General features: G+C 40.4%; 1 protein-coding gene across 1 annotated transcript; it reads right to left on the bottom strand.

Moving 5' to 3' along the window:
• Positions 1-2,970: 2,970 nt before the first annotated feature.
• abraa (actin binding Rho activating protein a) lies at positions 2,971-8,047 on the bottom strand. The gene is made up of 2 exons (XM_018678229.2): positions 6,965-8,047; positions 2,971-4,932 (listed from the first exon to the last, which is right to left on the bottom strand). The coding sequence occupies exons 1-2, from the start codon at positions 7,595-7,597 to the stop codon at positions 4,495-4,497; spliced, it is 1,071 nt and encodes a 356-aa protein (XP_018533745.1). The 5' UTR covers positions 7,598-8,047; the 3' UTR covers positions 2,971-4,494.
• Positions 8,048-25,394: the final 17,347 nt, after the last annotated feature.

Raw genomic sequence — 25,394 nt, 5'->3', positions numbered from 1 at the left:
CAGCACGATTGATTCTGGTGCTTCTGTTACGAAAAACAGGCAGGAATTGAAGTAGATGTTGCACCACTGGTGCCTTACATCTGCAAACAAACATACCACGCTACTGATTGCACTAGGAGCTTCTCTCTGTGTGCTTTTCAGTGTTCACTTCAGTTGTTGGATGTCAAAATTCACGGAGCCTCATTCCTCTAACACACCTCTTGGGTGTGAGTTCGTCAGGACCATTTAAGCGGTGTTTCTTCATCCTTTAGTGGCAAGGATATCAAGTCAAAATATAGGAAATCAACTGATTATGATGGGAAATATCAATATAAGTTACACAAGGACTGAAATTTTCAGTCCTTGAGCTATCTAGTCTGATGAAAACCATGAGTGACTGCCATCTTTGCTGCAACATGAAAAAGTGTTTTGAGGGAAGAGTATGTATATACAAAGTATAATTTTACCTGTACAGGCATGGGCCTGCATCGGCCCTGCACTGCGTCTCCGCAACCCTTTGTCATGAGAACTAGTTTGTTAAATAGCTGCCCTGTAGTCTGAAAGCCTGCCTGGGGCTGCAAGCCATTCACATTGTCTGTGAAAAAATGATCCATGTGAATGAGTCCTTAAAATCACTGCTCCTACCTGCAAAGGCAAAGCTGAGAATGACCTTTCAAACTCAAATACCTGCAGGTCCCCTCTTGGGTATAATGAAAATAAATTCAGTATAGAGTTTAAGACATAATTACAGCATGAGTTATAGCATGACCATCAGCGGTCGTCCAAAATGTCCCCTGTTGGCTCACACGTCCAGGGAGTGTGTAACAAAGGGGAGGTCCACTGTTGGATAGATACGAAAGCACACGCATACACACACACACACACACACACACACACAAAGCAATTGCGTGACAGGAAGCCAGGTCACACTAGGCACACACACACACACATACACACAGGCAAAGGCATGACTTGCATGCACATGCGCAGACTGACAGACGGAGAAGACACCACATCACACACACACTCACACACATACAAGTGCTAGCGTGACTTGCATACACAAAGACAGAAAGACAAATTCACACACTAAAATTGGATGAAGCAGCAGGAGGCCCTCAGATGGTGCAAATGCAAATTGAGACATAAATCATCTTCTCCACGGGGGAAATTACAATTTCAAACAACAGCATGTTTCACCTCAGTAAAACACTGACACCATATAGGAAGGAGCTGCGCTGTGATACAGACGGTCCTCCACCACACTGTGCTGTCCCCTACTGCGTTACTGTAATGTAACATTTTCAGGTGCTTTAATTCAGGGGAGGGCTGGACTTTGACTGTATTAATCCAAGAGTGAATTTTAAAACTCCAGATATGTCTTTACTATCATACCTCCCTATCCTCCTCTCCGTGACTCCATCCTCTTTTCTCCTTTATAGTACCTCCTCTTTTTTATTTGCCATCTACTCTCCATTTCTTCTTTCTGCTTTCCTTCTGTGATTTTCTCTTCTACTACATCTTTCTCTCCCGGATCTTTCAATAAAATTGGATTAACATCCAAACCATAACATGCTATAAGTGCAAAGTCTACAGTCATTCAGATACAGCTCAGGAGCTGCAGTTAATGTTCACATCAAACATCTGAATGGGGTAAGATGTGATCTCAGTGACAGGTTGGCCTGAGTATTTCTGAAACTGTTGATCTCCTGGGATTTTCATGCACGATAGTCTAACGTTTACTCAGAATGGTGCCAAAAACAAAAATCCAGTGAGCAGTGGCTCTGCATCACGAAAGACTTAATGAAAGAGACTGGAGGAGAATGGCCTGACTGGTTGGAGCTGACAGACAGGCACAGTAACTCAGATAACCACTCTTTACAACTGTGGCGACATAAAGAATGAACACCAGAATGAACAACACGTCCAGCCTTGAGGTGGGCGGGCTACAAGAAGACACATCAGGTTGGTCTCCTTTCAACCAAGAACAGGAGAACCAACTTGCCTTGTGTCAACAGTCCAGGCTGGTGATGGCACACTTTGGTCCCTTAATAAAAGCTGATCATTGTCTGAATGCCACTGCCTATCTCAGTGTTGCTGGTCATGTGCATCCCTTTATGGCCACAATTTACCATCTTCTAATGGCTACATTCAAAATTCCTGACAATGGAGTGTGGTAGAACAGGAGATTCCCAGCATGAATGTGCAGCTGACAAATATGCATCAAATGATGTGATGCAGTCATGTCAACATGGAGCAGAATCCAAATTAATTTATCAAAAACATGGTGTGTAATACATGCCATGAAACACTGAGGCTGTGCACCTTTCCTTCCCCTGTCCCCTCCAGGAAACACCCTAGTAGCAGAGAAAGGGGGGGGGTGAAATGTGACAAAAGCTCAGTGAACTACCAACAGTGTCTGGACTGAGCCACAGAGTCCACAAGGGCTTAAGACTGTCTCACTGCAGCATCAGCAGGCGCTTAAGGGCTCTGGCAAGCTTCTGGAGACTTTCCCAAGGATTTTTAGCAAGTGTGCAACCCTGTAGACTTTTCAGAGTGACTAGGCCATAATTCATTGCAGCAGTAATAATAAATGAGAGACACTGGGGATGCATCCAAGAAACTACAGCATTAATGGGTGGAATACAAAGCTAAACCTACAACTATAAATAAGCTGTACATAATTGTACATCTTCAGACAACTGTTATTAGCATAGGATTTTTTATTTCTGTTCTTATGTAAGAATAGATGGTTGTATGTGTGGACTTTTGGCAGCAAACAGTGTCACTGTATCCAGCATAAAACTTGATGTCATAAAGCACTGACATTGGTTTGTTTCAACGTGAACACAAGACAGACCAGAAAAAACAAAGAATGTTTTCATATCGTTCCTACGATTGATCTGGACAAGATGAACCAAACTACAGCTGTGAAAGAGACAGTTTGCTCAGAAGTTCAAAATCCGACAACTTAAATAAAGAAAAACTGAATATCAGTATTTAAAGTCTTTATTGACGTCCCATGTTAACACTCTGAGCACAGCAAAAATGCCAAAACACTAATTTCACAGTCTCAGTACTAAATGGATTTTCCAATGACAAAATACTTTACTTTATAACCTGTGCATGGTACACCACCCTGCACAGTTCTTATGACACATTTTGTAATAAAATTGTGCTTCTGTAAGAAGTCTCATATGCTTTCACTTTGAAAGAAAAAAAATACTCAAAATTAACTTATTAAGCACCTCTAAGTTTCATTCACACAGCTCAAGTTTCTCCTAAATATTCAAATGAGGTAAATGACATTTCACAATACAGTTGAACGTTTCACATCGGTGAACAAGAGTTTTTCACTGTGCTCAAGCTTCTTGCTACTGCTGGTTTCCTTTACTGATAAAATGTTATATGTGAGTAACTCTACAAAGCTTTTCTACTTTTACAATCAAGGGCAAATCAACCAGTTAGTTGGCTAGAAAACTGAAAACAGATAATTATTGTGGTCCAAAGACAATGGCTCCAACTTTGGTTTGAAATACTGACGACAGGCAGCCCATATATTAGTCTATAGAGAGCTGCCTAAACTGGCTCAATCTGCTTTGAAGTATCCATCCATACTGTACATCCACAAAGTTTAACAAAGCTGACTTGTTAAACATTCTAAATTTATATCCCATAAAAAGTGCACATACAAAACTATAAAACTATCCAATGGTAACTGAGCTCTTGTTTAGTATACCAATCTATTTTTCATCTGTTCCTGCCTTAATGTAAATATTAGCTTAAACCACTGCCAAATATTCACTCACATACTTTAACGCTAAAGTCAGTCCAAAGGGGACAAAAACCCCCTTTGGTCACATTGCTGTGTAATTCTCATTTTGAATGCACAATATTCTGTGACAAGGCTACATCCGTGCTAGCTTGTTTGTTTTTAAAATGATCTTAAGAGTTAAAAGTTAAGTCTGCCAGTGAATTAGGAGATGAAACCTCCTGTAAGTTTGTTCAGCTGCAGTCTGAGTGAAGGTTTCTAACATGGCTGACATTGTGTTGGATTCTCGAGGCCTCGAGCATACAGCATAGTTAGCAAGGCGAGCATGGTTAGCATGCAAAAGATAGCTTCCCTTCACCGGATGACCTGTCAGGTATATGAGAAGAACTAATGAGTCTGGTGTGTGTGTGTGTGTGTGTGTGTCCACTCACAGCCTGTTAATAATTTAAGTGTATTAAAGATCTGATGTGAATAGTTTTAGAGATGTTGTCTGTCTATTGTTTTATGTTTTACTGATTTTTACCTTTCAGTGTGTTCATCGTTGAAGCTGTGAGCTGTGTGAGAATTATTATTATTGTTTAACATTATAATCACATTGCACTATTCTCTCTTTCACACGACTACATTTTTCTTGCATACAAGATGTAGCATTGTGATTAGCATTGTTTCTCTGGCTGGGCTGATGTGTGGGATTAGTGGGTGTGTTTGTATGTGTGGATGTTTTTAAGACATCATGTCTGTCCTCAGTCCCTCAGTGTAATGATAACATCATCATCCTGTCCTTTCCACAGCATCTCCCCCTCAAAGTCCAACATCTTGTGTTTGCGGCAGCGCAGCAGGATGCCCACCACCTTATCTGAGATCTTCACGTAGCGGTCGAAGAGCCTGCCAAAGGAGATGATGGTCCTCCCCTCTTTGTCCTTGAAGCCCATATCCCTGATAATCCACACCATCTCTTCCATCTCCCTGTGGATGTGTTTCTGGGCCCGGTCGCCCCTCTCTGCCGTCTTGGAGCCGTCTTTGGGTCGACCGTAACCGGCATCACCCTTGCGGAGGCGCTGAGCCATGGCGTACTTGTAGTCAAACTCCTCGCTGAAGGGGTTGAGCTTCTGGCCCTCGATGTGCAGGTTGGACCACTGCTGCCAGCGGCTTTTGATGTCACCCATAGTGGCAATCTTAATCTGGAGATAAATGATGGTAAAACAGGTTAACATCTGGTTCCTCTGACTTTACACATCAGAATCTGTTGACTGATCAGGGTGACCACACTCTGTCTCTATGTTAATGTTGATTAATGACCCTCCTCCTTGTAATAAACTTGCATGGCCTTTTCTTTGCTCTCAGACATATATATTAATCAAAATATTTACTCATATAAGCCAGCATGTTCAAACATTATATTTTACAATCTTAAGAATCCATGAATGCTCTGGCTGCTCTTCAGAAAACATCTTACAGTCTGACTTTTTTGTTGTGTCTTTCAGCAGTGCCACTACCAACCAATTTAACCTTTAAAGTAATTAAAAAAAACTCTTGTGCATCTTCTCATCTCTCCTTCCTCTCTGCTTTTGTTTTGTCTCCCTTCTCATCTTTCTCCGTGGTCTCATTCATCAAAATCTCCCTCTTCTTTTTGCCCTTCCTGTTCAATCTCTTCTCTCTCCCAACGCTCCTTCCCCCACGTCTTCTCCTCCTTCGGTATTTTCCTCAGCTTGCCAGGCCCTCAGATCAGTGTCATCAGATCTCTCTGGTATGTGGTCTATGAAAAGTGAAGACTTGTCACTGAGGGACCTTCCACGAAACTCTGCGAGTGATGCTCCTGATTCCCTTGTTTGTTTTTTCTATTTTTACTCCATCTTTGGTTCTTAGCATTTGTCTCTGCGTTTCTGCTCTGAACATGCAAGAGCAGGAATGTGACCAGTTTCTCATTACTATTTGCTCGTTATTATTTAAATACCTCGCCACTGCCTTCAGACATTATGTTTATTAAGACAGTTTAATTCGACATTACAAACAAATCAATGAAATAAAATGTCCTTACACTGCTTCTCATATCCCTAAATTATTCTTGTCACAGTGTCTGACTGTGTCTGTCTCTCACATTACCTCTCTCACTCGTGTCCCTCGCTGCCCTCTCTCCCTTCACCCCGTTTTCCCCTCACTGACTGTTCCACCTGAAGGTCAGGTTGGCGAACACGTTGCAGAGCATGACTATATTTATTTACATATATTCCATTGCACTGCAGCAGTCCAGCTTATGTTTTTATGAGCTGGACTCGCTCTCTGGCGACCCCATCGACACACTGGGGGCCCACCGTCCGGGTTCTTTGCCTTTTATAGGAGATATTTCAGTATTGGAGTTATGCAACTGTTATGCTGTTTGGTTTCCGCGAGGGCATTGGATTTCTTCAGGTGACATCAAAGGGACTTCTGGTTAAACTTGTTTATTCACGCTGTGTGACTTGTGTGGGAATATTTATGCTCTATTTTAAGGCATTTGTCCTCCACTCTGTGTTTAATAGAGGGACAAGGGAAACATTTATTGTGGTTATAGAAAAAGTAGACAAGAGAGACTTATAAGTGTCTTGTTAAAACTTGTGTATAACCCACTGATCTCATGCTTGAAAAAAACATAATTAGAGGGCAATTATGCAATGTCATATTAGCTCTTCTATCTGCCTGTCATTAACAGCACTCAAATGTGCAAAGGACCAATTGCAAATGACCTCAATCACAAAATAAGAGGTTTGGATGTTAGCCAGAGAAATAAAAGTGTTTGGCTATATTCTATCATAACTTCACTTTCACTTGTCTTTCTGTACTTTGTAAGGACAAATTCCAAAAAGTGCCTCCCAGCAGCTTTTTTTATTTTGGTATTTGGAAAGGACATTCTCTTCTGAGGTTCAGTTAAACCTACAGTAGGTTCAGCTACAGGCAGAGAAACATGTTTCGTACTGGATGGCCGGCTAAGGCATCAGTTATTTTGCAAATCAACCCAAATCAATTTTAGGCCACTTGGGGGCAGCAGAACAAGCCAGAACACTGGCTAGCTGTAAATTTGGTACTGGGTTAGTAGCATTCATTTCATTTTCAAAGATTTTTTTGGTTGAAAACAGCTGTGTCCTGTTGCTCGACATTGGGTTGATAAAGTTTGGAGACTGAACCAGTGAATTTGCCTTAATGTTGGTATATCATCATGGTGAGTAACCACTCTACCTTTGGCCTGTTGGTTTGTTTCTTGGGCTGGATCTCCCCCTGTTCAGTTTTGGATTCATTGTTGTCGCTGAGCCCTGCCTCCTCTCCCAGGCCACTGTCCTCTGTGTCCACACTGCTACTCCTCGACCCTGGCTTCTTGTCCTGGAGCATCGTCTTCTTGTCTTGGATGACCCCTCCTCCCCCTCCACTCTGTAGTGCCCTCATCTGGCGCCGCCGTGTCGGCGACTCGTTGCCCAAGAACGGCTTGCTCTCCTCTGGACCTGACTCCATCTTTCCTCGGATGGCATTGACCAAATCACTGCTGCTGCACTCGCTGCGTTTTGGTTGGACCGTTTTGGTGACAGTACAGGTCCTGATCTTACTTGCACTGGTGTCTGAGGCTTCTGCTGTGATTACACGCGGGGTAACAGTAAGTTTGACCACATGGTTGCGCTCTTTTTTGTCTTCTTCCTCGACAGATGAAGGCATCCAGCCACTTGGGATAGCATCCTGCTTGCCTGCATGTTCATTGGCCCAGCCCTGCCAGCTCTTGGCCAAATTGGCCACCATAGCAGCACATTTTATCTTCCGTACAGCCCGTTTGAAAGCCTGAGGCTCCTGTGGTGAAACTGTGGTGGTTCCACCGCAACTCATTGTGACAGGACACTAGATGGGATGCTTTCCGAGAAATTGGTATTTTACTCGTCTTATATTTCTTCAGGGCTTTAGAAATAAATTCTACAAAACCTTGCAGAGTGTGTCTGGTTTTCTGAGAGTTAGCGTGCGTCTTTGGGTCTAACAAACTGCTTCCAAAAATGAGAAGTCAGCTCAATGCAAAAAGGTCTGAATGTTATCAAAGTCTCCAAAACTCACTCTTCTGGTGAAAATTCAAGCTGAATTTAGTTGAGTCTGACTTGAATCTTAAAAACTCCTGACTCACGAAGTGAAACTGATCATGAACGCCTCAGCCTTTATATCCAGCATGGATCTTCACGGAAACATCCAGAGCTTTCCAGATCGTCAGTCGGTCAGTGGGTGAGCCGCTGGTGTGAAGAGTGTGAGGACTTTGACTTTAATCCCCTGCTGAAGCCCCTCTGGCTCCACACTGGCCTTTAAATAGGGAAGGGTCATAAAGGAAGTGATGTTGCACAGAGGTCCACGTGAGACAGGAAAGTCCAGTGTCAACATTCTTGTTACTGCCACACAGGTTCATGCACACACACACACACACACACACACACACACTGACTGGGGAGTGGAATTTCTCCCAGTGGGATCCAGGGAACAGGTGTCCAGTGTTTTTAGCGACTTGGAGGTTTCTGCCCTTACACACAGATAATGCTGAAACACAAACAGGCCTTTGCTCTGAATCAGTGTGCTATACATAGGGGACCAGTATGTGTGTGTGTATGTATGTGATCATTGTGTATATATAGAGATGTTTTCATTCAAATACACAACTTTCCTTTATGGCACAAGTTATGCTTTGATCACTTGGATGTGTGTGACTGTGTGAATGTGAATTCCAAAATTGTGGGTCACATAAAGAGCATCTGAAGTGTTGGTCTGCATGTGTAGCTGTAGCTATTTCAGTCTCTGTTGTGAACATGCTAATACGCGAGTGTAAATCTTGGATAATGATTCATATGTGTACTGAATTTATTCAATCAGTCTGAAAAGTTTTTGTTTTTTTTTAAATCATCTACTATAATGTCTTATAAACTGACTGCTTCTGTGTCTGCATCTAAAACCAGGCTGTACTTGTTTGTAATAAACAAAGAAACAACTTTGCCATGAACTAATGAACCTGTTTGTTTTTCAGTACATATTCCCTGGTGATTTACTCTCATATGGCTTGTTGCATAATATGTAAACTGTGGTGTACGCTAAGTTTCTTCCAGGCGAAGCTTCATTAATGACAGTCATTATAATCAGCACAGGGGAAAGCGTATTAAAACCAGCAAAGTTGCTGTCAATTGACTGACAGACTGACAGTTTTATTGTGTGATTAAATGATTAATTAGCAGTATCTAGTCATTAGTGCTTAATAAGAGAATGAAATGAGACATTTCACCAAAGCAATCTGAGAACTTCCAAACATGATACCAATTCACTGATAGCTATTCACACTGCTTTTTATTTTTCTAAATGTATTTTATTGCTGCTGTTGTCCCTATGCAAATACATCTCTTCAGTCCCGCGTTGGTATCTGTTTGAGAAGCCAAAACACACCAGGAATAATCTTTTACACTGTATTTAGTGTTGATCATGACATTTAGTTGAACCTTGTTGTATCATCTTTGTGCAGAGAATGTAATTTGCTATAAATATAACACACTTAGATGTTTACTTGATAAACTAAAGCATAAATATTAATTAGCACATGTTGAGCAAAATTCTGTTTGTGAGAATTAAGAATACTTTTCAGTCCTGCTAAAACATTTCTGTCTGTGTCCGACACACAGCCAGACAAAGCCGAATGCGTCTTCTGAGTGTCTGTGGACTAAAATAACCAACCGGGGGCCAAACCGTCACCAGCTCAGGTTTCTCGCATATGTGTGCATGTGTGTGTGTATGTGTGTGAGAGTGCATGTGCTTCAGATTCCTCGCCCCATGCCAGCAGCTGCTTCATGTGCACGCTCCCACCGCCCGCTGTGCACGGCAGGCTTGCACAGAAATAGACATGCCTGGCACTAGAAAGCTATGGGAAAGGTGTGAAGCGCGGTGTGTAATGGTACGAGTATTTATGCATGACTTAATCAGAGGAAAGTACTTTTTATACTGTATGTGAACTATGAGTCAATGGCTGAATAATAATGTGATATAAGTTGTTGATCCCTGTAGGAAAACTCTTTGTGTTTCCTCACCTGCAGAGCAGAGCAGTGAGCTGGCAGGGAGTCTGTGTCTTGCTTAAGGGCACTTTGGTAAGTTTGAGGTTCACTGAAATTAATACTTGGTCACTTAAGAATTATATTATACATTTTAGAAAACAAGGCAAGAAGAAGTCTATGTCTCTCTCTATGCATATGAATTCATCATCATAGGTGAACACATAACACAAATAAAGAAACTCCTATATACACATATGTATTAAAATTCACACCCTCAGCCTTTTGCAAATTTGCGCTCACAACTTTTAATAAAATGAATCACTGAAACATACCCTACAGACATGTTTTAAGACATAAAATACTCTGTTATAATAAGTAAGTAATTTCCCCAAAAATTCAATTACTGAGTTGAACTTGTTAAATTAAATATACTCCAAAATCCAGAATCTGATATTATATGCTTTTCAAAAGTTTCCAGTCTCCCACTTCACTGAAAAATCTGCAGGGACTGCGTCGTATAGCAGCATGTGTTAGTGTTTGTTTAATGTGGGTGTATGGGCTTTAGAGTTCATATTATTTATACATTTTTATGTTCTGTGCCTTGATGATGCTTTATTATGGTTGTCTGTCTGAGTTTTATCCTTTTCTCTGAGGAGGACATACTATATGTCACAGTATTAATAACTGATAATCAGTTGTATGCACAGGCTGCAAAGTGTCTGAAAGAAAAAGAATATGCTGTAGTTAGTTTAGATACAAAGGGTTGGCCCAGCATAATCTGCTTCTTCTTTCACCATCTGTATGCTCAGTATGCTTCCAACAGAAAGAACTTCCTCACAATATGGGCAAATACCCACATCACTGTGCTACTTACCCTCTGAGTCATATCATACAAAACAGGTTTTACATATTTATATAAATATAATCTATTTGATAAAAAAATGACTTGTTGTAACAAAGTGGTTGTGTTACACTGGCAAATGTTTCTTTTGGCCCAGGTCTCCTCTAATCTTACACAACCAGGCCTCTCTCTGGTCAGACCCATGATGACAAGCTGCTGTTTAAAATTTATGGCAAAGTCAAAGCCAACTTTAAAACAATCAATCATTCTTTGGAATTTGCCTGAACAAATTTTTTCAGAGATTGACTGATTGATGTGATATAATTGGGATTGCACAGCTTCAAAGACAAAATGTTCTGAAAAAGTTGAGAGTCAGAAAACAGATGAATGAGCTGGACTAAAACCCTCTGTGTTACAATGTACACGTCCATAATCCCTCTGCAATCTCTCTCTGCAGACACTGGAATTTCCTTGTTTAATTAATTTGTCATATTCCTCAATGTGACTACGCAACTGAACCAAAGACAGCCCTGGCTGCAGAGTTTTAACTGTGAACCTGTACTCCTTCTTTGTCACTGAACCACTCCAAATCATTAACAGAGGGTGTCTGTGCTCTAATTAACTCATAGTGAAATAACCTAGAAGACTGTTAACAGATCTTCCTCAGCTGCTGCAACTTCACTGTTTTTAACTACAGTTGCTTGCTTCTGTGCAAACTGCACATGTAGCTACAGGATGCTTTAGCGGTTTTAACAACAAAGCCTCCACTCCCACCCCTCTTTCAAAGTTACACACTATATTTCAAGATGACATGTCATTTGCTCTCACTGTTGGATACAAGCCACAAATTGCATTGCCTTTAGTTCTCACTGTAATTATTCTTTATTCCAAATTAATAACATGTTTTCAACTGGTTTTGTTGAAAAGCTCACATTATTTAATCATACGGTATATTTTAAGTTAGGTTCCAACTGTGAGGGAAAATTTACCGCATTTCATTATTTAAATGGGCTATTTGTAAGAACTGTCAAATTCATACTTCAAACAATTAAGAGGGCAGCATATCTCCTGTGCCATAGTCGGCCATTTTGCAATGGTGTGTGCCATGGCTAGTGGTTAGCATGCTAAATGAAGTAGATATCTCTGCAACACAATACACGACATGATAACAAAATTTATTTCTTCACATCCTGTTGATAATTTTAGTTAATATTTCTTTTTTTTTTAAATGAGATACTTACATATGGCCTCTTAAAATAACTACCTATACATATGCTCCTCGTGAATTTCTGTAGATGTCCATATGTACAAAGAATTCACTTCAATTCACATTCAATGTACAGTAGATGTCGGGATATTTCACAGGATAAGTAAAGATTTTGACCAGCTGGTAGAGTCAGAGGAAAAATAAGGGAATCACCAGTCAGTAGGATTCACCATAAATGTTTGAAGAAAATTTCATGGTCATAGTTGTTGAGATATTTCAGTCTGGGCCAAAATGAGTCGAATGACAGACCAACACACTTTTAAAAAAGAAGATCATCAGGAAAATAACATGTAGTTTTACTATGAACCACCTTCTTTTTGGTATGTGGTACCAAAATATTTTGAGGGGTGAGGTGGACTCATGACACCACCCCAGTATTTCTAAAATCCTAATTACAGCCTGGGCTGCAACATGTATGAGTGATAGTGTCATTTTCCCTTTTCCTAGTACAGGTCTTGTTTATTGCACCATTAAAAATAAGCCTCCCATTTTCCTGTCCAGCCCTATGGCAGCCCTCATCATCCATCCTCACCTTCTACAGCACACAAACTGCCCATTTTCAAAACAAAATATTTCACCAGCAGAGCGTGAGGTCAATCATCCCAAAGTGTTTTTCACTGACTGAACAGCCATTTGCTGTTGTGACATATTTACGCACAGATCACAGTTTCTATATTTTAGCTGTGCGTGTTTCTCTCTTGTATAATGGGTATATTTGTGTCTAATTGGAGGATGTCTTTTTCTGTGGCTGCTGACGCCATCGCTGCAGGAAGGCGAGCCAGAAGTGAGATCTCATTACTGGTTGGTTCCTCTGGCCAAGCCAAGTGCCAGTCCTGGCAGAGTGAGAAACACACTGCGACCACGCTGCCTGTGACACATACATACTCACACATTTGCACTTCTATACTTGTGAGGGCCCCTCAGTGACATAAAACATTTCCTAACACATAACCCCAACGTTAATTATCACAGCTACAACTTTAACCCTAACATTAGACTAAATCAAATTCTTTTTTCTTCTTTTACTATTTTAAAGAAGTCTTAACACTGGGGGTGTACCGAGTTGTTCGGTACAAACAAAATAACCCTCAGTATTTTAAGCACTGATAGTCTCAGGTATAATACTTCAGGAGTCTGTCTTTGTAGAAAAGTGTTCATCTAGCATAAACTCCTACTAATGTAGGCTTGTTTTAAGCCTTTGAGTCCATTGAGTTACGTTTGTAGTCCTGGACAATCCTGGGAGATCAGACATTGATCTTCTACCATTTCGCACTTTCTCCAGTGTGTGTGTGTGTGTGTGTGTGTGTGTGTGTGTGTGTCCTGCTGGGCGTGGCTACCTGATTCCTGCTCCTGCCACTTCAGCTACACACCTGCCACTCATCACCTCATCAATGCTACAGGCCTGCTGCTGTATTTAAACCTGGTTCTTCCTTCAACTCTTCACCAGATCGTTCAGTCTAATCCAGTGGTAGAACACTACAGCTAAGCTCTCAGTCCTTTTTGCTCTTGCTAGTTTTTTCATGCATTTTTTCTCCTTGTTTCCCATGCCTCAGATTCAGTTCTTTTGCTGTTCTTCTTGTTGCTACTTCCAGCTTTGACTCGTCTTTTTGGATTGTCTTTGTTAGCACCATCAGTCACCCAGCGAGCCCTGCCTTCAGCCTGCTCAGCCATTTTTTCTGTAATGGCTCTCCTCATTTCCCTGAACAACTCAAACCCTCAACTAAAACATTTAAAACCACCAATGTCTGCTGATTAAAAAAAACATTATAAATCTCCTCACATCTTGTCCTAAAACTTATTCTTCTCCAGTTCTCATTTCTCTTAAAAAAAAAAAAAAAGGATCTTCTGCAAGTCACTGAATAACCTTTTATATACACTGCGAGCCAAAACATTATCTCATAAACTCATGCCTCTTATGGTGTTGGTCCTCTGTGTGCTGCCAAGACCGCTACAACCCACTGAGGTATGGACTCTACAAGACCTCTGAAGGTGCCCTGTGGTATCAGGCACCAAGACATTAGCAGCAGGTCATTAGAGTCCTGTATGTTGCAAGGTGGAGCCTCCACAGATCGGACGTGTTCCAGCACATTCCCCGGAAATGCTCCAACCTTTAGTCCTTGTCAAAGTAACTCAAGTCTTTACACCTGCCCATTTCTATAACATACCAGCACACTGGTCATGAGATAATCGATGCTATTCTCTTCATCTGTGAGAGGTCATAATATTTTGGTTTTAACCAGGTCCAGGTCCAGGTCCAGTCCTGATTCTAATCTGACATTAAAAACAGCCATTTGAAGAAGCCACTTTCCAAAAATGTCAGTCTTAAACTGTAATTGGTCCTCACAAAATTATAGAAATTCTGAACAAATGTAGAAATACAAACACATACTGTATACATACAGACCGAACAGGTCACACACACACACACACACACACACACACACACACACACATACACAGATATGCCGTCCAAGTCTCACTGTGTGAAGACAGATTGGTGTCAGCGTGAGAGGAGAACGTTTCTCTGGCAGCCCGTGATGACGATGACATCATTGTGCAGCCATGGCGATGAACAGTGTGTTCTGATCCATCTCTGGTGAAAAGAGCAACTGCCCCTGGCTCTGGATCCTCTTCAGTCTGGATCAGCAGAGGAAGCTGTTACACAGAGAACAGTTTCAGTGTGAAACAAAAAACACAACAAGCACACACTGACTGTCACATGACCCATCATGGTTACAATGACAATAATACCACCCTGTTAAGGTTGTGGAATTGAGTGAGATTATGAGTTTCATATGGGAAATGAACATTGGTCTCCTGTGTGGTCTTCTGTTCTGGTTAATCCATCCGTTCATCTGTCCACTCCAACCTTCCTCCTAATGTGGACTTTGTCGGTCTTATTACATCACATGACTTCCTGTTTTGCTCTCGTCATAGTAACTACACCCATAGAGGTCAGTCTAACAATTAAATTCGACTATGGGTCGTAAACACCTGCCTGCACAGAACTATAGGGTCGGTTTTTACAGGAGGTCTCTTCACTCACTGTACTGCTGCATTCAAGGACACTCTGGCATCCAGAATAGGAGACAAATTAATTCATGCTATCTAAAGTCATTGTCTTCTGGTTTAAAATAACGACTGTATTAAACAATGGATGAACTATTCAAATATGGTGCCCTATTTGTTCCAGTGGCAGCTGCTTAGGTACAGCCACTGAGAAGTTATCTTATTGTTTTTGATATAAAAAACATTTATAATGTTTGTGAGGAAATTGTTTTCATAGCTAGACAGCCATTTCTTCTATATTGGATGGGTGGCATACACTGTATATTCTATATACAGTAAAGGTACCCTGTGGAGTCAAACACTACTCCACCTACTTCCAAACTGCATAGGAGAAAGGCAACATGAGGGTCATAATACAATATAGTACAAGAGGGACACATACCAGTAGCTCACCTGGTTAAACACGTATGACGTGTTAAGGCTGAGTGCTTATCACAGACACCAAGGTTTGAATCTGGCCAGGCCCCACTTCTCTCTATCTCCATACCTGTCATGATAAAGAAACATGCAAAATAATAATAATATATAACTAATGATAATTATGTCAACTATGACCTACAGTGTTCCCAGTTCTCCTCTGGCCAGGGGCCTTTGTTGTATGTCGTTTCCAATCTCTCTCCCCTCATCCCCTGTTATCTCTCTACTGTTGACTGAGGTATCAGCCACTGAGGCATTCAGGTTACAAGTGTGGACCCAAAAACTTCACTGGATACCTTTTAACTACTATAAAGAATCTCTGCAGTTTGATTTTGAATTGCGAGAAATGAACTAATTCTAAAGACTAAAGACTGTCGTGTTGTTGTTGAAATGTTCGACAGTGGCTGTGCAGGATTTGTGAGTAATGGGTCAAACTATATGTAGGTATGGTCCTTCATGTGTGTTTGTTGCTGCCTTACTAGCACTTCACATGTTGCTGATTTAATTAACAACAACAGAGCTATGAACAGTAACCATACCTGTCTCATCAAATCTCTCTATCTTCAATCCCACCTACAAAGATAAGCAGTGTCAGTGACAGAAGTACAAGCAGGACAATTAAATGATGCTTTTTACTGTTTGCACTATTTTTGCTGAGATTTGGTGGAAGAAGTTATGAATACTGCAGCACTTGCGGGTGTTTTTAGATTTTTGTTTTTATTTTTGCCAAAGAGAGCAGAGAGAGGGGATGGAGAAGTGGGACAGCCGCAGATCTGAGCATGAAGCTCCGTTCACTGCGGCACCGTCGCCAAGGCAAGAGCCAGCCGGAGACAGAAATAAACCTGACAGGCGTTCTTTAGTTCTGCACTCCTCGCTCTGTTCCCTCTCAGCTGTGAATATGACACAGCTGAGTCACACAGCGACGTGTGTGTGTGTGTGTGTGAGACAGAGAGAGAGAGAGAGAGAGAGAGAGAGAGGAGAGTTAATGTGCAGCTTATTTGTGTGTATGCATGTGTGTGTGTGAATGTGTGAATCCCTTTCAGGTGTGTGTTCACACGTGTGTGTGTCAACAGAAAAACCTAATAGGATCAGTCATCTTCAATCCTCTATCTCGACAATACACCAACGCATCTACGCACAACTCCTCTTTGAAGTGTGTGTGTGCATGCACGTGTGTGTGTGTGTGGATCTAAAACCCACCAGCTTGTCCTTATTTCCTGCTATAGGCTAAGTAAAGCGGATTATAGCAGTTTACCATCTCGCCATTGTCGTCTCCAGTATAATCTAAACACTGATGTGATTGAGCAGACAATACAGACAGTGATTCGTGAGACTGTTACTTAATTCTTCTGTTATATGCATGGCATACTAATAACTTTCTACTATTTCATTAATTTCCCATTTTTCACTCTCTCACTTTTTCTCTTCTCCCTCCATCATTTTCCTATTATAGGGAACATTTGTCCTTATCAGCTTGTAACAATAAACTGATTGCTCTGCCTCTCTGGGCTGTCTGTGTGACTGTCTTTTCTTTATCTTATACATTAGCCATTATTTCTGCACAGGCTGCTCTCCAGTGGACCTCCATGATGTGCCTGATAGATTTATAATGCCGTTGCAAAACTTTCTCTGTCGTAAGTGTTATATCACCAGCACTCTTCCCAACATTTCCCCCATCTTTAACTTTTCTAACCCCTTTCTCCCGCCCTCCATTTCTCTCCTCAGTCATGATTTATATGATCTCAGCAGTCCTTTTGTCACATACACTGCAAATATGGAGCATGCTCATTCCTGTTTTTTGAGGTTACCTTAGTCTTTTGTCTTGATTTTCATATCAGTAGCTGCATTAGCTTCTACTAGCTTAGCTTCTACCCTCTTCTACCTTTTGCAATGATGTAACTGTGAGATTATGTGATTTGTGTGGCCTCTGGTCTGTGACTGAAGAGTTTGAGTTTTGGGGCCGGTGGTCATGAGTGGACAAAATGAAGCTCCACACCATGGTTGCCACACTGGGCATAAAATAAGCTCCAAGATGTTACAGACCAGATTTCTGGCTCCTGTTTCATAGCAGCAGTCCCTCATGGCTTTTTTAAAAATAATTTGACAATCCCCAAGAGGCACACACACACACACACACACACACACAAACACAGTCTTTATAGGTGCAGGGTACCAATTATCTGCACTGAAACACAAAAATACCCTCATACTGTTGAATCACCCACAGTTCTTTTTGTATCCTATTTTATTGAGGTGAAAATGCTGCTTCATCTAATGTCTTTAAAAATTGTCATTCATGTCTATAAACAATAAGATAAGATCTTGGATTGATACAATACAATAACAGTGTACAGGTACATTTTTGTCTTTTGATGAGCTTCCCCACTCTCACAGTTTTAATTGTCTAACCCTAACCATTGTGCTGTTTCTGTGGTACAGTTGCAGCATCTTCTCTGGGTTTTTTCTTTAAAAATTGATGTTGTTTTTAATTATACTGTTCTTAGATGTGGGCTATTTTATTGAATTTTTACTGTTTTGCCTTTTTATTGTGTTGTCCATTTGTTGTGGTTTTGATGCTAAAGGTGAGGGCATGCTCAAAATGAGCTAGTGTGGTGTGTATTGTCGCAGGCAAAAATGTTAATGGCTGTTTTGACACTCAGCGGTCAGCCATTACAAAGAGGGCTGAGAGGCGCGTTTTTTTTAAAATAGGGGTAATGGTGAATGCTGACAGTAAGTCTCTACTCAGACATTAATTGTGTTGCACTTGTCTCTACTATTAGGACTAATTGTGTATAGAAAAAAGTTCAAACCCTGCTTGCTTGTAACCTCTGTACACCTGGCCTCACTGTGTTAGTGTGGGTGTGATCGTTGGATTGTTGCTTGTTACTGAAACAGTTGAACTCAGCTGCCTGTTGTCCCACTTCTGAAAGGTGTGATGAGTTGGGTTTTTCGAAACTGCACTTGTCCAACATTGTTTTCTGTCTGGTGAATGGACTGTGACTGACCAGCACAGACACACTGACACACATTTGCTTGTGGTGGAACATTTCTCTCCCATTTTCTCTCTTTTGTCATCACGCTGTTTCTGTTTCACAAGGAAAATGAGACTGCATTCTCATAATAGAGAATAATAAAGTGATATTAAAAACAGTACTGCCACCATTTATCACTTTTCTGCTTTCCCCCCTCCTCTTTTCTCTCTTGTTTCTTCCTTCCTCCCATTGCAATAATCAACCCAGTAAGCAGGTCAGTAATGGTGGAGGATATTTGATGACACATAGTGTTGTAGCAGACTTACTGTAAGTGCAGCAGTGCAGTCATATCCAAACCCATTAGGTAATGGAGCTAATATTGTGATGGAGCAGATAATGCCATCCTCAGCTCAACTTTCTTTACACAGTGTGGAATATATAGATTTGATCCATTTCCTGGACAGAAGCACTTGCTTTTAATTGGCCAGAAAGCATCAACAATATTTCAGTGTTATTACATCTATTTAAAACATCTTAGTATTGCATATTCTCTGGAAAACTGGCAGAAATTAGTAAAAAGCAGGAAAAATGGTTAACTCATCATCTTCACACGGTTGTGTCCTCACCATTTCTCTTGAATTGTAATGAGATTGTGTTGGCCTAATGCAGAGTAGAGGCAGGACAAATTCCCATGGGAGGATGTTGGTAATGGCTTCTAGTTTACAGTATACAATAATAATACAAGATATATGCAGATTACATGCATGCCAGATAGAAACAACTGCTCTTGGTCTAACAAGCTGTGTAACAAATGATCCCCTCATTCTGCAACAAGCTTCACTGCACAGAAAAATATTGCTGCTGTCAAATATGGCTTTAATATATTCATCATGTGTGGCTACCACAGTCATGTGCAGGCTCTTCTTCTGTGGTGCTTATTGGTCACCATCTCTCAGTTTTAATGAGGAGCTCATGTCAGAGATGGACAATTACGTCTTGTGGATCAGTGCCCTCCCTCTTTGTTTGCGCCCTTTATCTAACAAGCTGTGAGATAAATGATGCCTCAGTTTTTATATTAGATAACTTCATACCTGGAAAAATATTGCTGCTGTCGTGTGTCTTTGATTTATTGCTGTCGTCCAATGAAAAGCAGATACCTGCCAAAGGTATGTTTTTAGACACCGTAACACTGTGGCTTTAGGGACTGAAGTCTTCAGTCTGGTAGTGCCAGGATGTTTGGGTGTTATTTTACCTTGGTATACACTGTTATTGCAGACCTTTAAGTGTATCGATATTTCAGGTTTTTGCTGTTGTGTACCATTCAAGCCAAAAGAGTGCAGGACACACTTGCACTTTGTAGTATTACACACATACTAAAATATTCAGCACATATAAAAAGACCACTTGGTGTTTTGAAAGGAGTGATTCATGATTAATATCCTCTCTACTACAACATGTGTGCCTGGTTTCAGCTCAGTAATGAATGGATGTGTTGGAAGAGTCGTTTCTCCATGGAGACACGCTGTTGGTGTCCATTAGTTTTCATTGTGTCGTCTTCCTGGCCAATAAGAAACATTGACTGCTGTGAGGAGTCGCTCCACCAGCTCTGACACTCCTGATATATTAATTAGTCTGGATAACAAGGAGTTTGTTATTACAGGAGACATCTCCTTGGACCAGCCCAGAGCTCTGTGTGTATGTGTGTGTCTGTGTGATGTATGAAGGTACTCTATATGTGTGCTCAGTTCATCTGTGTTTGTATTTGCCTGTGTGTGTGTGTATGTGTGTGTTCTCTAAAATGTATCGCCACAGTGACCGTTATCATTTGCTGTGTGTTGGTCTATTTCTGTGCACACCTCTGACTGTTTGGCTCTGACATTGTTGGGACACATTATCATGCTGCTGCTCCTCACAGACGAGCCGCTGACTTTTACTCACACACTCATGTTAACACACACCGCTCTAATACAGTCTAGCTCAACGAATCCTCCAAACTAAATGACAGATACATCGCTCCTCCCTATTCCAAAACCATTACAAGTCACTGAAACAAAAATGATTGATTGTACTACTTTCTGATCTGCTGCTACTTCGTTTAAGGTTTGGTCAGGTTTAGACACAAAACAACTTTGTTAAACCTGCAGTAACTGATATGAATACAACATTGGCATAGGATCACCTTTTATGTTGATATGGCTGATTTACATATACAGCTTTAATGGGGCAACACTGTCAGTCTTTTTTATAATTGCATTTGTGTCCACCTGATAAATCTAAGTCTGATAGTCACTTTCTTTTAGCTCTGTCTTTGGTCTCCACCAACTCCTGAGGGACATGTCTGGCTCTTTAGTTGTTTAAGCACAGTGGGTTTTAAAAGCTTTATAAACAACGCTGAGAGCGGTGAAAGTGAACTACATTATGTAAATACAGTATGTTCATCTTTGAACATTGTCACATTATTTTCACATTATCAATCGAATACATTGTTAATATGATCATGAACAAGAAACCAGTGTTACTCTCAGTAGGTCCCACGCTTGGTTGACTCATTCATTCACCATGATAGCATGACGTTTTCAGATCACATTGTCATCACATACATACATACAGAAATACTAACAGGCGATCATTGGCTCTCTTGAAGAGCTTTTATTTTATACAGAGATTTTATTCTCTCTCCAAATGTAAGTGACATCCTCTGGTATCTTCAGTATAAACTGCTCTCAACTTCCCTTCTCAGTTTTCCTATTCTCCCTTCTTCTTCTCCTTGCTTTTAACTGATACATGCCATTTCCCTTTGTCCTTTCTTGTCGTCTTCTTCTTCATCTCCTCTTATCAACTTTCTTTCTGGAGATGATAGCAGTCTAGCCTCATGACAGATAGCTATCATTTCTGCCTGTTCTAATTCACATGTCTCCAAATAGCCAGCAGTGGGTCACAGCCTAGATTGCTGTAACTCCCCTCTCCATAATGGGCTTCTGTCACAGAAAGCAAACAGACACAGCAAGTTCTACTGCAGAAACCTGAACTTATTCTGGTGTAGGAAACTTCAGTGGCACCACACTGTCTTAGTCATGTAGGGATTCATTTACATTGCTGCTGTGATGTTTAGTAGTAATTAATCATGGAAAACCAGAGCCAGAAAAAAAGGAACACACAAAGAAACACAAGGAGACACCACATTCACACCTAGCCACTTGGCTGAATCAAGTAGCTACCCAATATCAAATGTAATCAAAAATGAAGCCCATTTTCTCTCTATCCAGTTTATGGTATGTGTATGTTAAAAGGGTAGGAGCAGCACCATAGAATGTGACTAATGTACACTGGTGCTCCAGCTGCTGGCACAGATTATTAGCTATAGTTCTGCAAAAGGCTAAACAGTAAATATGCTGAATAAGTTAACGTTTACAGTTTAACCCTGCAGTTGTTCTCCTCCTCTCCGCACAACATTTATGACGTTAAACTCAAATTCATAAATGTGTCTCTCGGCATTAGTCTGTATTTCTCCAGTGGAAAAGTTGAAACAAATTCAATGTCTGCAGATTTGCTAATCAGGTGCTACGATTCTTAGGGTATAAGCTTTGAATCTTTGTAATATCTCTCTGGTGTGAGAAAAGTGCACAACATCAGTTACAATTAAATCTCTCTCCACATGAATCATCTCTATATTTGTGTTATTTAACAGGTAGATGATGATTGTTCTTCCCTGGTGTTCTTGGAAATGAACAGTTTCTGGTTCTCTTGATTGGATTTGAACTGCATGGTCACATCAGTCAGGTCTGTGATCTGTGCATACGTGGTTAAGTGTTAATAAAATTGCATTAAATCCCATCTGTGAGACACTTAAAATAACCAATATGAGCGGGATCTGACATCTCTTCTTTGAGGACGACCTGATAAAAACGATTACAAATATATTTATAATTAAATTAAGGTAATATAAATGTCAAACATGCTGTACTTCACATGGGATTTTATTGCATCCTGGTCACTGCACTCTCATTCAATTCCCTTCTCTCTCTCTCTCTCTGCATTAGTTCTGCTGATGCTTATTATCAAGCTGCATTGTTATTTATTGTTTCTTTTCTATTTTAGAACAAATAATAACGAGTACATGTTAATGGATCATGTGTGTTTTTCTCTGCAGTCCTCTGCAGGCCCTGTCGTCCTCAGCTCCTCCTCAGCATGTGTTTTAAATAGATCCTGTAGAAATAGCTACTGAGGAGACAAAGTGCTCCGACAGAGCTCTCTGAAAGTCTATGTGCGACTTTGTATTTGTGTTAATGTGTGTGTGTTTCAGTCTGCTACATTGACTTTGTCCTCATCCATAATTAAATCAATATAAATCAGGCTGTCACTCACTGCGTAATGTGAAGGGCTGAATGACATTTTAACGACTGCAGGGCTATTCTAGGGTCAGGCCGACCTAACAGGTACGCACTTTCATCACTCACATTCAGCAATTAATTATTCTTTATCCATACCCTTCCCTCGGTTTTTTGGCTTTCATCTCTTGGCCCCTCTTCTCCTTGACTGTGTATTTTTAGATGCTCGCATAGAATGTGAATTTAATCTTTTTAAACAAGAGGAGATGATTCTACAGTGTGCAGAAAAACAGCTGCCAGTCCAACCCTGTCTGTGAATGTTTTACTGATATGTTCAGTATCAACATATCTGTGACTGGCCAAGTATGTAAATTAACAGTCATGGTGTAAACACGTTCACATTTCCTGATTTCTGTAGTAATTCACATACGTCAGGTGTTCACTGGCTGAAAAAACAACTGAGCCAATCAGACCTTTGTTAGCGGGATTATTTCTTTCGTCAGACATGAATTTGATGTATTGTATGACCAATGTTATGTTAACTTAAGCAACAAACTTATGTGTGAACTGAAAAAGACATTGGTGAGATGGTATCATCACTCATTACTGCAAAACAAAAATAAGACCCTTCTCTAACAGAAGAAGAATCAGCTTTACTGTCATTATACAGAGTACAATGAAACTGTGTGGCTACCCTCCAAGACAGAATATAAGATCAACAGAAATAAAATATAAAAAATAAAATAAAATATATATACAAAATGTAAAAAATATATATATATAAAATGTAAATGAGCAGCATATAGAGGGAGTGGAGCAATTAAAATGAAAAATAGTTTTTTGTTTCTGTAACACAAACAGACAAAATGTCTACTCAGTCTGATTTTCAGGCTATAGAACACTGTTACACATAAACAGCATGTGACACCTCAGTGTCAGCATTTGTATTTTATTTTGTTTGGAAGTTTGACAGTTCTCATACTAACTGAGAGACACAAAAATAACCACTTGAATTCAAAAATAACACAAGTGGTGATGAAACAGTGACTTCACATTTGGCCTGGCCACAGTGAATGAGAGCAAAGGATGACGCAGGAGAACAGACTGACTTATGGTGAGTCTGTTTCCAGACTGAACAGAAACAATGACACCAGTCAACAGACAGATGCTGATGCCACTACACACAGGCCTGGTGCTCTTTATTTTTAGATCTGAAGGAACTTGCCAACAGGATGTTGTGATTGGAAGCTGCCATATTTTGAAGGACATGTTGTTATGTCATTTGACTGAACTTAAATCTTCTGCCATCAGGCTCTGATGCACTGAATGTTTAACTAAAATCTATTTGATACAACTCATTATCACCAATTGCTGAATGTCTATGAGATATAGAGCATTCAGTCCTGTGCATTTTTAATACATTTATTAATTTGTTGCTATTCTATGCCTTTATTTTAGAGCTAACAGTAGAGAGATGAAAGGAAATGAGAGGAGACAGAGATGAGGAATGACATGCAATAAATGTCTCTGGCCCAGGTCAAATGGGGTCAACTTCATGGCTTCATGGCTTTGGGGATTTCTGTACAGTTACATGATCCATAAAGCACTTTGTCTGGATCATACTTACATCTTAATCTCTTTGAGTGCTACCATAATGTTATCATTGTTTGAAATTGGAAGTTCTCAGAAAAATTTCCAATGTTTCCCAGAGATGATTTGGCCCCTAGTGGATATTAGTTTTAATCCACCAGGTGCGTTGTCAGTATGCAGTCAAGTATGAGAACAGTGGCACTTGTTTTGCAGTGCTTGTCTGTGCATTTGCTCTTACTGATTTAATAAGATAATGCCAACTGACTGTTGGTTTTCCTCTTCGCTTTCTTTACCTCCTCTTTTTCTTCCACTGTTACTCTGGTTGTTCCACTGTCAGCCATTTCCTCTTTCCTGGGGAAAGCTACCAGTAGCTATCAGGGAAAACAAAAGCACTATCCTCCCCCTGTTTTGGTTGTACAATACCATATTTGAAAGTTCAGCTTCATTCAACTTCTCTCACATTCACCCTTCACATTTGTGCTGCAGCTGTAGCTGTATATACTTGTGTGCAATGGCAGACGCACTTCCTTTGTGCCGTAAATCATGCCCGCATTTTCCCCGCACATGTCGTACCAATGGCTGACAGAATGCTTAGTGAAAGTGAGTTTAAATGGGAAGCAATCTAAATGCCAGTGGTGTCATTAATTTACAGCCATTACATTATGCAATCAAGTTTTACTTCATAATGATAAGTTAAAACAAAAAAGTTGCCATTTTAAAAATAGAGAGGAGAGTTTCATCAACACTAATTGAGACTCTTGATTTGGGCAAAATCAAATGACATTAATGGTCACTGCTGTTGAATCGCCACTCAGAAATGTGTTGAATCTTATCTGTCACACAACAGCAGGAGGGAGCGCTTCACCCATGGAAAGCAGGACAACTTTTGTCTTGGTGGTTTTGTTCCTCTGTCATCTCTTGGTTGGATGGATTGAGTGGGTTTCTAAACTTCAGTGTGCTGTGTGCCGTTTACTGACATTTCACTAAATCATTTTCACTCTGGAGTTGCCATAATGAGAAGTTGCTTAGCACAGCTGCAAGTGACCCGATGTCCTTAAAAAAAAGGTCATAATATTTAATTATATGCCATCAATCATTTTGTCAGAATAGGTACCTTATTTTAAAAATGTGTATCT

This window comes from Lates calcarifer, linkage group LG12 (genome assembly GCF_001640805.2).
Source record: "Lates calcarifer isolate ASB-BC8 linkage group LG12, TLL_Latcal_v3, whole genome shotgun sequence".
Lineage (NCBI taxonomy): Eukaryota > Metazoa > Chordata > Actinopteri > Centropomidae > Lates > Lates calcarifer.
This window is presented reverse-complemented; position numbering and strand designations above follow the sequence as displayed.